The sequence below is a fragment of the Haliotis rubra genome, unplaced genomic scaffold (genome assembly GCF_003918875.1).
Source record: "Haliotis rubra isolate DU_JTF1 unplaced genomic scaffold, ASM391887v1 Scf831, whole genome shotgun sequence".
Lineage (NCBI taxonomy): Eukaryota > Metazoa > Mollusca > Gastropoda > Lepetellida > Haliotidae > Haliotis > Haliotis rubra.
Genome location: NW_025767559.1, coordinates 389,275 through 405,979, shown reverse-complemented (window position 1 = coordinate 405,979; position 16,705 = coordinate 389,275). Strand labels below are relative to the sequence as shown.

At 41.8% G+C, this 16,705-nt stretch overlaps 1 protein-coding gene across 3 annotated transcripts in view; it reads left to right on the top strand.

Moving 5' to 3' along the window:
• The window catches only part of LOC124262332, an 82,444-nt gene that overhangs the window by 6,664 nt on the left and 59,075 nt on the right, over positions 1-16,705 (top strand). The window contains exons 11-12 of one of the 3 annotated variants that reach the window (XR_006894554.1): positions 326-1,118; positions 1,175-2,120. The exons of 1 other annotated variant lie outside the window; for it this stretch is intronic. Coding sequence is in view for 1 of the 2 variants with exons in the window: in XM_046696825.1 (XP_046552781.1) it covers positions 326-996 (671 nt within the window). In the remaining variant the exon portion in view is untranslated. Of the gene's footprint in view, positions 1-325; positions 1,154-1,174; positions 2,121-16,705 lie in introns of those variants that run through there. One more of the 3 variants, XM_046696825.1, reaches the window with a different exon arrangement.

The following is a 16,705-nucleotide window of genomic DNA, read 5'->3' as shown; positions in this document are numbered from 1 at the left end:
GCAGCAGTAGTGTCTATTTCTGACCGCCGTCACAACAAACTAGGTCAAACTCAGCGGGGTGAAAAAAATATTTAAACCAGTGTTTATTTGTTTATCAATGCATGTAGAAATGTATGACAAACAATTTAAATACCCATCTGGATAGTATCATGTCGTTATTATTAACTATCTAGGGCACGAGTATCGTATTTACAGACGGACGCAAATGGCAGCCGAACATGTAATGCGCTGTTTTGGAATCACTGATACGGAACAAACAATACAATGATATATTGTAGGAAATTCAGTTGCTAAACTCAATAAAATAACAATTGTATTTTTCCAGGTCCTAAACTCCAACTGGACGCTGGTCGAGTCAACACACGCTACTGCCATGTTACTACAGACGGTGAGCTGGTCAACTCGCGGCCAGCCACACAACACACGGACAGTGGCAGACTACAGAGATTGTTCGGCACGTGTAGCTCCACCCCCATCCCCCTTCCTCCATCCCCCTCTAGTGTCACCCCTGTCCCCCACACAACACGATACTGGGAGACCAACACCAGGGTGGGTGGAGTGTGGTGTCCTGTCCTGGAGATGGGTGTGGGGGAGGAGCGCCAGGTAGACAGCGGGGTGTATGTTTGTCACCAGCGCCGCTCCTGGTGTGTCCGTGTAGGGATATGTCGCACACACCGGGGGAGTGTCTGCACCAGGGTGTGTCTGGCGGGGAAGGAGGGGAAGTGTTACAGAAACACAATGTCTGACTCACCCGGCACACAGGCCACCCTCCACTATGGCGTTGTGTTGGATGTCGGAAGGGGTAGAATAGGATTTATTGACGTAGACAGGTCGGTTGTTTTAGGGAAAGTTGATGTGGAGTTCAAGGAGGATCTTCTCCCTGCGTTTTCTGTCTGTGCGGTCAGTGACTTCACAGTAAACATGAAGGTGGTCAGTGGGGAGGAGATCCTCATGTCTGACATCAAGAAATCACTCATTAATGAAGCCCTGGCCTAAGAAATAAACTACACATGACCCAGTGTAAACTTGTAAATATCACACATCTACTTTAACAGACAAATTCAATACAACAGAACTGAAAGAAGCGGACATAGAAGTTACCTGTTTATGTGTTGTATGTTGTGTACAACAATGTGACAAGGTTAGCGAAATATGTCGGTTTACTTCATGGCAGTTTTCATTTGTGTACTAGAAGCGTTTTACATCCACACAAGAGTATTGTTATGATTATTATTATGTGATAACTGATCAGTTTATGAAACATTTCCCACCTTTCTGGGACATGTCACAACTAACAACAGAGTTGATGATTGAGTAAAAATTTGTTTCAAATCATGAATATCTTGACATATTTTGTTTCTACCCTGTGAAAAGAAATAATTTAAATACCCATATGTAGAGGTTAGAGATTGAAATATAATATTTGTAGCTGTAAAATAGACATGTTAATGTCAGTTCAGTTAGAAAATGAAAGTGATTGAAGCGGACATATAATGTCCCAGTTTAAATGTGCCATGGTACTTGTGTTAGGAAAGAAATGTAGCTACTAAACTGTCCGTTTCTTTATTCTATCAGTCCTGTTGTGTTTGGAAATAATTTATATTCCCTACAGAGGGTTTGCTATGTGTATTTTTTTCTTTGTTAATTTATCCCGATGTACATTTATATGTGTGTTTAAAATTGAAAGTTGAAAGTTGTGTGTGAGTTACTGTCGTGAAACACTTGGTCTACCTCTAACAAAGGGGTGTGTAGAGATGGATGTGCCACTCTTAGAGTTCCACACCAATTTTAATTCCAGGCTTTATTTTTGGTCAGTATGACATGAGTTGACCTTATACAACACCTACTGTCTATCCCCGTTGTGTTGGACTCAGATCTGCCTACTCCTCCATTAAATTACAAGACTTAACCAGGGGGATAAATTATCCCCAGAATCCCGCTTTAGAGAACTGTTTGTATTCAACATAGACTTGTTGACTTACCTGATAAATGTATGTTTGACTTTCTATGTTTCTTATTGTATGTATATGATAACATGTCTGATGTTCATTGTGTAAGATATGCTAGGTATTAGCTTATGTTATTTTATATGCATTTGAATAAATACTGGCATCAATGCTGACGATTTTGTACAGAAAACTGCCCACCTGAACAATTCTGTTGTATACTTGCTTTATCGATTAGGTTTTGGTGTTGTCTGAATTATGTAAATTAGGTGATTCATATATATTTTACTTAAAGGTCACATGCAACGTAAAACAGAACTTTGCAGATTCTGATACCTTTCGGTATGGACTTACCGAAACAAATCATCAAAAATGCAAATTCAACTTATAAAGTTGAAAATAACGCGATGAAAAAACCCTCGCGAAATCGTAGTTCAAACGATTCACTAACTTTCCCCCAGCGCTTGGGGGAATTGAAGTGGTTTCAACAGCTGGGCTGCTCTCATAGCACATGCACAGTGAAATAGGTTCGCGGAGCTTGGAAGCGGGTTGTCCGGTGAATATTCGGTGAAGGCTTTGGTGTGAGCTATTTTTCTCATGTTTTGTTGATATTTCACAGGCGCGAGCTTTAGATATGTTATGACAGTAGCTTACCGATTTAACTGTTTATATAATTTCATTTGTCAATTTCACCACACGTTCTTCTTACCGAGTCACTTTCTCAGTTCGATACTTGAAAGCAATGTCATTATTTAGCGTTGACAGAATTTCTAACTGTGATATAGGTATGTCGTTGTCACAGACAAAACTCAAAGTCTGTTTTATTGGCACCTATGTGTCTGCCTGCCCGTCTGCTAATGACAATATTCATTATACAATTTCAATCACTGACCACATGCAATTTGAACTTAACACCTATCAGGCTATACACCATAAACAAAACGCATTGATTTATGGCCCGAGTTCGGTCTCTGTCACATTATGTAATTACACAGACAGGCAGGTGTGATACTTGAACACATGACATGTTATGATGTCTGTTGATTGCAAAATGTTATACACAAAAAATGAGCATGTATTTACAAAACCCAACATCTCTATATACGAGGGTCGGTCAAAAAGTACGTAGCCTAACTATATTCTCGATGTCCAATGTTTGAAAAGCTTCCATTGTTGTTTGTAGGAATCATTGGCAAAGTCGTATAAAAAAATTCACATATGTGGGTAATGTGATTAACGAGATATTAGTCATCACAACACATTGGGGTATAATATTTCTAGAAAAAATGCAGAAAATGAAAAACGATCTGTCATGTAGTACCTCTTGGATAATGGTATGCCCTCAGATAATGTCATTATAAAATATGTTAGTATAGTATTGGATGATTTCCCGTCATAATCAACATTCAAAGATTTGGATTGCTTGATTTCTGTTTAGACAGGGCTGTTTTTTTAAGGACACACCCCTTTAATTCTTTCAAAAACATTGTGTCCAGATATTCAAGCTGGCCCTGTTTACAATATACTGAGAGTTGACACTTGTGTGACCATTCAGTATTTACTTTGAACCTTTAGCATCAAGTGTGAAAAAGTGAAAACATTAGAATAAGTTATGTCCTTATGAATTTGTCGTCTGAACGGGGTGGGTAGTGTCTCCAAAACAAGCTGTTTCAGTAAACATGAAAGGGGAATCACTTTAACAAGCGACTGTACTTTCAAATTGTTTTTTTATCCACTTTAATATCTAAGTTTGATTCTAGCGGACGTCTACCCATCTCAAACACACAAAATGTTTCTTGCATATTTTGTTACCTGACGTTTGTGGTGCATTTATTGCAGATTTTGCGCTTTTGGGGGGTACCAAGATAAAATTTCAAACAAAATGGGGATCGTAAGGCTTGAACGTAGCAAAACCATTTTGCTTGAAGTTGACAGATAATATGTAGAAAAATAAAACATAAAAACAGCTGCATTTGTATCATTTACTAGGTCAGGCTCACTACTTTTTGACTGTCCCTCGTATACACACACAATAAGCCGTGAGGGCATCTGCAAATGAACCAGCCGTTACACTTGAGTGCACACCCACCCGCTCTGACTGGGTTTGGTATCCCGGCTGCTTCGTTTCTTGGGAAGTAAACCCAAGTACAAAATATTGCACTTTTGATTTGCGATTGTACGCTTATAATTTTGTTTTTATGTTTTTTCATAACCAGCAATGTATATTATATGTCATTAATAAGTGATAATTGTGTTTTAATTATGTTTGATTTTTTGGTTGCATGTGACCTTTAAGTCCGCCGAGAAAGTAGAAATACTGTTCTCTCTAGGATAGTAGTGATCTTTAGATTCTTTTTTAATGTCATTTTATAAATATCAAAACATCTAGGCGGACCTGTGAGAAATATATTCTACGTTTCGCTTTATCGATTTAGTTTTGCTATTGTCATTCTTTTGCTATTGCCAGTCTGTAGGTGACCCTTAAGTGAAACTGTTGAGAGGTTCAATAACAGTTCTTTCTTTGACTACGTAGCATCTATATATTTCATTTAATTGTCATTAATATATCTAAATAAAATCTAAATTTACCTGTGAAAATATATGCTCTATTTAACATAGATTTTCAATGTAGACGGTTGTTAACGAAGTTTTAGGGTGGTAGTAATAATCGAGATATAGTTATTTCGAAGCAGTTTTACCACTTACTGTTCTGTAACGTGTCTCTTTGTGCTGCATGTTACTGTAACTGCCACTTCCATTCCCTATGCAAGTTGCAAACAAACAGACTTTGTACCATGGGTCTTGAGGCCTTTATACAAAAAAAACACCGTCTGTCTGTCCGTGTCTCTGTCTGTCATTATTATAGCATGTCAAAATATTGCAGTCAGAATACATTTTATGCAGTTGGATGCATAATTATGCGTGTGACAAACTCATAATGTCCGTTGTGGTATCTTTTATCAGCTTTAGTTAATTCCATTGAGTTTACTTAATTTTCTTCACCGAGGAACAGATACATCACAGAGTGGGTACGTCTACAGTACACACTTACATACATGATATACTCGGTAAGTGTATAGTACACACTAACATACATGACACGTAGTGAGTCAGTCTACAGTGCACACTTGCATACATGATATACTGGGTCAGTGTACAGTACACACTTACATACATGATGTAGTGGGTGAGTTTACAGTATACACTTACATACATGACGTAGTGGGTCAGTCTGCAATACACACTTACATACATGACGTAGTGGGTCAGTCTACAGTACACACGTATATACATGACGTAGTGGGTCAGTATGCAGTACACACGTACATATATGACGTAGTGTGTCAGTCTACAGTACACAGTAACACACATAAGATAGTGGGTCAGTCTACAGTACACACATACATATATGACATACTGGGTCAGTCTACAGTACACACTAACATACATGACGTAGTAGGTCAGTCTACAGTACACACTAACATACATGACGTAGTGGGTCAGTCTACAGTACACACTTACATACATGACGTAGTGGGTCAGTCTACAGTACACACTTACATACATGACGTAGTGGGTCAGTCTACAGTACACACTTACATACATGACGTAGTGGGTCAGTCTACAGTACACACTTACATACATGACGTAGTGGGTCAGTCTACAGTACACACTTACATACATGACGTAGTGGGTCAGTCTACAGTACACACTTACATACATGACGTAGTGGGTCAGTCTACAGTACACACTTACATACATGACGTAGTGGGTCAGTCTACAGTACACACTTACATACATGACGTAGTGGGTCAGTCTACAGTACACACTTACATACATGACGTAGTGGGTCAGTCTACAGTACACACTAACATACATGACGTAGTGGGTCAGTCTACAGTACACACTTACATACATGACGTAGTGGGTCAGTCTACAGTACACACTACATACATGACGTAGTGGGTCAGTCTACAGTACATACTTACATACATGACGTAGTGGGTCAGTCTACAGTACACACTTACATACATGACGTAGTGGGTCAGTCTACAGTACACACTTACATACATGACGTAGTGGGTCAGTCTACAGTACACACTTACATACATGACGTAGTGGGTCAGTCTACAGTACACACTTACATACATGACGTAGTGGGTCAGTCTACAGTACACACTAACATACATGACGTAGTGGGTCAGTCTACAGTACACACTAACATACATGACGTAGTGGGTCAGTCTACAGTACACACTTACATACATGACGTAGTGGGTCAGTCTACAGTACATGACGTAGTGGGTCAGTCTTACATACATGACGTAGTGGGTCAGTCTACAGTACACTAACATACATGACGTAGTGGGTCAGTCTACAGTACACACTTACATACATGACGTAGTGGGTCAGTCTACAGTACACACTTACATACATGACGTAGTGGGTCAGTCTACAGTACACACTTACATACATGACGTAGTGGGTCAGTCTACAGTACACACTTACATACATGATGACGTAGTGGGTCAGTCTACAGTACACACTTACATACATGACGTAGTGGGTCAGTCTACAGTACACACATACATGACGTAGTGGGTCAGTCTACAGTACACTAACATACATGACGTAGTGGGTCAGTCTACAGTACACACTTACATACATGACGTAGTGGGTCAGTCTACAGTACACACTTACATACATGACGTAGTGGGTCAGTCTACAGTACACACTTACATACATGACGTAGTGGGTCAGTCTACAGTACACACTTACATACATGACGTAGTGGGTCAGTCTACAGTACACACTTACATACATGACGTAGTGGGTCAGTCTACAGTACACACTTACATACATGACGTAGTGGGTCAGTCTACAGTACACACTTACATACATGACGTAGTGGGTCAGTCTACAGTACACACTTACATACATGACGTAGTGGGTCAGTCTACAGTACACACTTACATACATGACGTAGTGGGTCAGTCTACAGTACACACTAACATACATGACGTAGTGGGTCAGTCTACAGTACACACTTACATACATGACGTAGTGGGTCAGTCTACAGTACACACTTACATACATGACGTAGTGGGTCAGTCTACAGTACACACTTACATACATGACGTAGTGGGTCAGTCTACAGTACACACTTACATACATGACGTAGTGGGTCAGTCTACAGTACACACTTACATACATGACGTAGTGGGTCAGTCTACAGTACACACTTACATACATGACGTAGTGGGTCAGTCTACAGTACACACTTACATATATGACGTAGTGGGTCAGTCTACAGTACACACTTACATACATGACGTAGTGGGTCAGTCTACAGTACACACTAACATACATGACGTAGTGGGTCAGTCTACAGTACACACTTACATACACATGACGTAGTGGGTCAGTCTACAGTACACACTTACATACATGACGTAGTGGGTCAGTCTACAGTACACACTTACATACATGACGTAGTGGGTCAGTCTACAGTACACACTTACATACATGACGTAGTGGGTCAGTCTACAGTACACACTTACATATATGACGTAGTGGGTCAGTCTACAGTACACACTTACATACATGACGTAGTGGGTCAGTCTACAGTACACACTTACATACATGACGTAGTGGGTCAGTCTACAGTACACACTTACATACATGACGTAGTGGGTCAGTCTACATTACACACTAACATACATGACGTAGTGGGTCAGTCTACAGTACACACTAACATACATGACGTAGTGGGTCAGTCTACAGTACACACTTACATACATGACGTAGTGGGTCAGTCTACAGTACACACTTACATACATGACGTAGTGGGTCAGTCTACAGTACATACTTACATACATGACGTAGTGGGTCAGTCTACAGTACACACTTACATACATGACGTAGTGGGTCAGTCTACAGTACACACTTACATACATGACGTAGTGGGTCAGTCTACAGTACACACTTACATACATGACGTAGTGGGTCAGTCTACAGTACACACTTACATACATGACGTAGTGGGTCAGTCTACAGTACACACTTACATACATGACGTAGTGGGTCAGTCTACAGTACACACTTACATACATGACGTAGTGGGTCAGTCTACAGTACACACTTACATACATGACGTAGTGGGTCAGTCTACAGTACACTTACATACATGACGTAGTGGGTCAGTCTACAGTACACACTTACATACATGACGTAGTGGGTCAGTCTACAGTACACACTTACATACATGACGTAGTGGGTCAGTCTACAGTACACACTTACATACATGACGTAGTGGGTCAGTCTACAGTACACACTTACATACATGACGTAGTGGGTCAGTCTACAGTACACACTTACATACATGACGTAGTGGGTCAGTCTACAGTACCGACTTACATATATGACGTAGTGGGTCAGTCTACAGTACACACTACATATATGACGTAGTGGGTCAGTCTACAGTACACACTTACATACATATGACGTAGTGGGTCAGTCTACAGTACACACTTACATACATGACGTAGTGGGTCAGTCTACAGTACACACTTACATACATGACGTAGTGGGTCAGTCTACAGTACACACTTACATACATGACGTAGTGGGTCAGTCTACAGTACACACTACATACATGATGTAGTGGGTCAGTCTACTACAATACACTTACATACATGACGTAGTGGGTCAGTCTACAGTACACACTTACATACATGACGTAGTGGGTCAGTCTACAGTACACACTTACATACATGACGTAGTGGGTCAGTCTACAGTACACACTTACATACATGACGTAGTGGGTCAGTCTACAGTACACTTACATACATGACGTAGTGGGTCAGTCTACAGTACACACTTACATACATGACGTAGTGGGTCAGTCTACAGTACACACTTACATACATGACGTAGTGGGTCAGTCTACAGTACACACTTACATACATGACGTAGTGGGTCAGTCTACAATACACACTTACATACATGACGTAGTGGGTCAGTCTACAGTACACACTTACATACATGACGTAGTGGGTCAGTCTACAGTACACACTTACATACATGACGTAGTGGGTCAGTCTACAGTACACTTACATACATGACGTAGTGGGTCAGTCTACAGTACATACTTACATACATGACGTAGTGGGTCAGTCTACAGTACACACTTACATACATGACGTAGTGGGTCAGTCTACAGTACACACTTACATACATGACGTAGTGGGTCAGTCTACAGTACACACTTACATACATGACGTAGTGGGTCAGTCTACAGTACACACTTACATACATGACGTAGTGGGTCAGTCTACAGTACACACTTACATACATGACGTAGTGGGTCAGTCTACAGTACACACTTACATACATGACGTAGTGGGTCAGTCTACAGTACACACTTACATACATGACGTAGTGGGTCAGTCTACAGTACACACTTACATACATGACGTAGTGGGTCAGTCTACAGTACACTTACATACATGACGTAGTGGGTCAGTCTACAGTACACACTTACATACATGACGTAGTGGGTCAGTCTACAGTACACACTTACATACATGACGTAGTGGGTCAGTCTACAGTACACACTTACATACATGACGTAGTGGGTCAGTCTACAGTACACACTTACATACATGACGTAGTGGGTCAGTCTACAGTACACTTACATACATGACGTAGTGGGTCAGTCTACAGTACACACTTACATACATGACGTAGTGGGTCAGTCTACAGTACACACTTACATACATGACGTAGTGGGTCAGTCTACAGTACACACTTACATACATGACGTAGTGGGTCAGTCTACAGTACACACTTACATACATGACGTAGTGGGTCAGTCTACAGTACACACTTACATACATGACGTAGTGGGTCAGTCTACAGTACACACTTACATACATGACGTAGTGGGTCAGTCTACAGTACACACTACACTTACATACATGACGTAGTGGGTCAGTCTACAGTACACACTTACATACATGACGTAGTGGGTCAGTCTACAGTACACACTTACATACATGACGTAGTGGGTCAGTCTACAGTACACTTACATACATGACGTAGTGGGTCAGTCTACAGTACACACTTACATACATGACGTAGTGGGTCAGTCTACAGTACACACTTACATACATGACGTAGTGGGTCAGTCTACAGTACACACTTACATACATGACGTAGTGGGTCAGTCTACAGTACACACTTACATACATGACGTAGTGGGTCAGTCTACAGTACACACTTACATACATGACGTAGTGGGTCAGTCTACAGTACACACTTACATACATGACGTAGTGGGTCAGTCTACAGTACACACTTACATACATGACGTAGTGGGTCAGTCTACAGTACACACTTACATACATGACGTAGTGGGTCAGTCTACAGTACACACTTACATACATGACGTAGTGGGTCAGTCTACAGTACACACTTACATACATGACGTAGTGGGTCAGTCTACAGTACACACTTACATACATGACGTAGTGGGTCAGTCTACAGTACACACTTACATACATGACGTAGTGGGTCAGTCTACAGTACACACTTACATACATGACGTAGTGGGTCAGTCTACAGTACACACTTACATACATGACGTAGTGGGTCAGTCTACACATACACTTACATACATGACGTGGTGGGTCAGTCTACAGTACACTTACATACATGACGTAGTGGGTCAGTCTACAGTACACACTTACATACATGACGTAGTGGGTCAGTCTACAGTACATACTTACATACATGACGTAGTGGGTCAGTCTACAGTACACACACACATACATACATGACGTAGTGGGTCAGTCTACAGTACACACTTACATACATGACGTAGTGGGTCAGTCTACAGTACACACTTACATACATGACGTAGTGGGTCAGTCTACTACACACACACATACGCATGACGTAGTGGGTCAGTCTACAGTACACTTACATACATGACGTAGTGGGTCAGTCTACAGTACACACTTACATACATGACGTAGTGGGTCAGTCTACAGTACACTTACATACATGACGTAGTGGGTCAGTCTACAGTACACACTTACATACATGACGTAGTGGGTCAGTCTACAGTACACACTTACATACATGACGTAGTGGGTCAGTCTACAGTACACACTTACATACATGACGTAGTGGGTCAGTCTACAGTACACACTTACATACATGACGTAGTGGGTCAGTCTACAGTACACACTTACATACATGACGTAGTGGGTCAGTCTACAGTACACACTTACATACATGACGTAGTGGGTCAGTCTACAGTACACACTTACATACATGACGTAGTGGGTCAGTCTACAGTACACACTTACATACATGACGTAGTGGGTCAGTCTACAGTACACTTACATACATGACGTAGTGGGTCAGTCTACAGTACACACTTACATACATGACGTAGTGGGTCAGTCTACAGTACACACTTACATACATGACGTAGTGGGTCAGTCAGTCTACACATACATGTACACACTACATACATGACGTAGTGGGTCAGTCTACAGTACACACTTACATACATGACGTAGTGGGTCAGTCTACAGTACACACTTACATACATGACGTAGTGGGTCAGTCTACAGTACACACTTACATACATGACGTAGTGGGTCAGTCTACAGTACACTTACATACATGACGTAGTGTAGTGTCAGTCTACAGTACACACTTACATACATGACGTAGTGGGTCAGTCTACAGTACACACTTACATACATGACGTAGTGGGTCAGTCTACAGTACACTTACATACATGACGTAGTGGGTCAGTCTACAGTACACACTTACATACATGACGTAGTGGGTCAGTCTACAGTACACACTTACATACATGACGTAGTGGGTCAGTCTACAGTACACACTTACATACATGACGTAGTGGGTCAGTCTACAGTACACACTTACATACATGACGTAGTGGGTCAGTCTACAGTACACACTTACATACATGACGTAGTGGGTCAGTCTACAGTACACACTTACATACATGACGTAGTGGGTCAGTCTACAGTACACTTACATACATGACGTAGTGGGTCAGTCTACAGTACACACTTACATACATGACGTAGTGGGTCAGTCTACAGTACACTTACATACATGACGTAGTGGGTCAGTCTACAGTACACACTTACATACATGACGTAGTGGGTCAGTCTACAGTACACACTTACATACATGACGTAGTGGGTCAGTCTACAGTACACACTTACATACATGACGTAGTGGGTCAGTCTACAGTACACTTACATACATGACGTAGTGGGTCAGTCTACAGTACACACACTTACATACATGACGTAGTGGGTCAGTCTACAGTACACACTTACATACATGACGTAGTGGGTCAGTCTACAGTACACACTTACATACATGACGTAGTGGGTCAGTCTACAGTACACTTACATACACATGACGTAGTGGGTCAGTCTACAGTACACACTTACATACATGACGTAGTGGGTCAGTCTACAGTACACACTTACATACATGACGTAGTGGGTCAGTCTACAGTACACACTTACATACATGACGTAGTGGGTCAGTCTACAGTACACACTTACATACATGACGTAGTGGGTCAGTCTACAGTACACACACTTACATACATGACGTAGTGGGTCAGTCTACAGTACACACTTACATACATGACGTAGTGGGTCAGTCTACAGTACACACTTACATACATGACGTAGTGGGTCAGTCTACAGTACACACTTACATACATGACGTAGTGGGTCAGTCTACAGTACACACTTACATACATGACGTAGTGGGTCAGTCTACAGTACACACTTACATACATGACGTAGTGGGTCAGTCTACAGTACACACTTACATACATGACGTAGTGGGTCAGTCTACAGTACACACTTACATACATGACGTAGTGGGTCAGTCTACAGTACACACTTACATACATGACGTAGTGGGTCAGTCTACAGTACACACTTACATACACATGACGTAGTGGGTCAGTCTACAGTACACACTTACATACATGACGTAGTGGGTCAGTCTACAGTACACTTACATACATGACGTAGTGGGTCAGTCTACAGTACACACTTACATACATGACGTAGTGGGTCAGTCTACAGTACACACTTACATACATGACGTAGTGGGTCAGTCTACAGTACACACTTACATACATGACGTAGTGGGTCAGTCTACAGTATAAACTTACATACATGACGTAGTGGGTCAGTCTACAGTACACACTACATACATGACGTAGTGGGTCAGTCTACAGTACACACTTACATACATGACGTAGTGGGTCAGTCTACAGTACACACTTACATACATGACGTAGTGGGTCAGTCTACAGTACACACTTACATACATGACGTAGTGGGTCAGTCTACAGTACACTTACATACATGACGTAGTGGGTCAGTCTACAGTACACACTTACATACAAGACGTAGTGGGTCAGTCTACAGTACACTTACATACATGACGTAGTGGGTCAGTCTACAGTACATACTTACATACATGACGTAGTTGGTCAGTCTACAGTACACACTTACATACATGACGTAGTGGGTCAGTCTACAGTACACACTTACATACCTGACGTAGTTGGGTCAGTCTACAGTACACACTTACATACATGACGTAGTGGGTCAGTCTACAGTACACACTTACATACATGACGTAGTGGGTCAGTCTACAGTACACACTTACATACATGACGTAGTGGGTCAGTCTACAGTACACACTTACATACATGACGTAGTGGGTCAGTCTACAGTACACACTTACATACATGACGTAGTGGGTCAGTCTACAGTACACACTTACATACATGACGTAGTGTGTCAGTCTACAGTACACACTTACATACATGACGTAGTGGGTCAGTCTACAGTACACACTTACATACATGACGTAGTGGTTCAGTCTACAGTACACACTTACATACATGACGTAGTGGGTCAGTCTACAGTACACACTTACATACATGACGTAGTGGGTCAGTCTACAGTACACACTTACATACATGACGTAGTGGGTCAGTCTACAGTACACACATACATACATACATGACGTAGTGGGTCAGTCTACAGTACACACTTACATACATGACGTAGTGGGTCAGTCTACAGTACACACTTACATACATGACGTAGTGGGTCAGTCTACAGTACACACTTACATACATGACGTAGTGTGTCAGTCTACAGTACACACTTACATACATGACGTAGTGGGTCAGTCTACAGTACACACTTACATACATGACGTAGTGGGTCAGTCTACAGTACACACTTACATACATGACGTAGTGGGTCAGTCTACAGTACACACTTACATACATGACGTAGTGGGTCAGTCTACAGTACACACTTACATACATGACGTAGTGGGTCAGTCTACAGTACACACTTACATACATGACGTAGTGGGTCAGTCTACAGTACACACTTACATACATGACGTAGTGGGTCAGTCTACAGTACACACTTACATACATGACGTAGTGGGTCAGTCTACAGTACACACTTACATACATGACGTAGTGGGTCAGTCTACAGTACACACTTACATACATGACGTAGTGGGTCAGTCTACAGTACACACTACATACATACATGACGTAGTGGGTCAGTCTACAGTACACACTTACATACATGACGTAGTGGGTCAGTCTACAGTACACACTTATACATACATGACGTAGTGGGTCAGTCTACAGTACACACTTACATACATGACGTAGTGGGTCAGTCTACAGTACACACTTACATACATGACGTAGTGGGTCAGTCTACAGTACACACTTACATACATGACGTAGTGGGTCAGTCTACAGTACACACTTACATACATGACGTAGTGGGTCAGTCTACAGTACACACTTACATACATGACGTAGTGGGTCAGTCTACAGTACACTTACATACATGACGTAGTGGGTCAGTCTACAGTACACACTTACATACATGACGTAGTGGGTCAGTCTACAGTACACACTTACATACATGACGTAGTGGGTCAGTCTACAGTACACACTTACATACATGACGTAGTGGGTCAGTCTACAGTACACACTTACATACATGACGTAGTGGGTCAGTCTACAGTACACACACTTACATACATGACGTAGTGGGTCAGTCTACAGTACACACTACATACATGACGTAGTGGGTCAGTCTACAGTACACACTTACATACATGACGTAGTGGGTCAGTCTACAGTACACACTTACATACATGACGTAGTGGGTCAGTCTACAGTACACACTTACATACATGACGTAGTGGGTCAGTCTACAGTACACACTTACATACATGACGTAGTGGGTCAGTCTACAGTACACACTTACATACATGACGTAGTGGGTCAGTCTACAGTACACACTTACATACATGACGTAGTGGGTCAGTCTACAGTACACACACTTACATACATGACGTAGTGGGTCAGTCTACAGTACACACTTACATACATGACGTAGTGGGTCAGTCTACAGTACACACTTACATACATGACGTAGTGGGTCAGTCTACAGTACACTTACATACATGACGTAGTGGGTCAGTCTACAGTACACACTTACATACATGACGTAGTGGGTCAGTCTACAGTACACTTACATACATGACGTAGTGGGTCAGTCTACAGTACACACTTACATACATGACGTAGTGGGTCAGTCTACAGTACACACTTACATACATGACGTAGTGGGTCAGTCTACAGTACACACTTACATACATGACGTAGTGGGTCAGTCTACAGTACACACTTACATACATGACGTAGTGGGTCAGTCTACAGTACACACTTACATACATGACGTAGTGGGTCAGTCTACAGTACACACTTACATACATGACGTAGTGGGTCAGTCTACAGTACACACTTACATACATGACGTAGTGGGTCAGTCTACAGTACACACTTACATACATGACGTAGTGGGTCAGTCTACAGTACACACTTACATACATGACGTAGTGGGTCAGTCTACAGTACACACTTACATACATGACGTAGTGGGTCAGTCTACAGTACACACTTACATACATGACGTAGTGGGTCAGTCTACAGTACACTTACATACATGACGTAGTGGGTCAGTCTACAGTACACACTTACATACATGACGTAGTGGGTCAGTCTACAGTACACTTACATACATGACGTAGTGGGTCAGTCTACAGTACACACTTACATACATGACGTAGTGGGTCAGTCTACAGTACACTTACATACATGACGTAGTGGGTCAGTCTACAGTACACACACTTACATACATGACGTAGTGGGTCAGTCTACAGTACACACTTACATACATGACGTAGTGGGTCAGTCTACAGTACACACTTACATACATGACGTAGTGGGTCAGTCTACAGTACACACTTACATACATGACGTAGTGGGTCAGTCTACAGTACACACTTACATACATGACGTAGTGGGTCAGTCTACAGTACACACTTACATACATGACGTAGTGGGTCAGTCTACAGTACACACTTACATACATGACGTAGTGGGTCAGTCTACAGTACACACATACATACATGACGTAGTGGGTCAGTCTACAGTACACACTTACATACATGACGTAGTGGGTCAGTCTACAGTACACACTTACATACATGACGTAGTGGGTCAGTCTACAGTACACACTTACATACATGACGTAGTGGGTCAGTCTACAGTACACACTTAC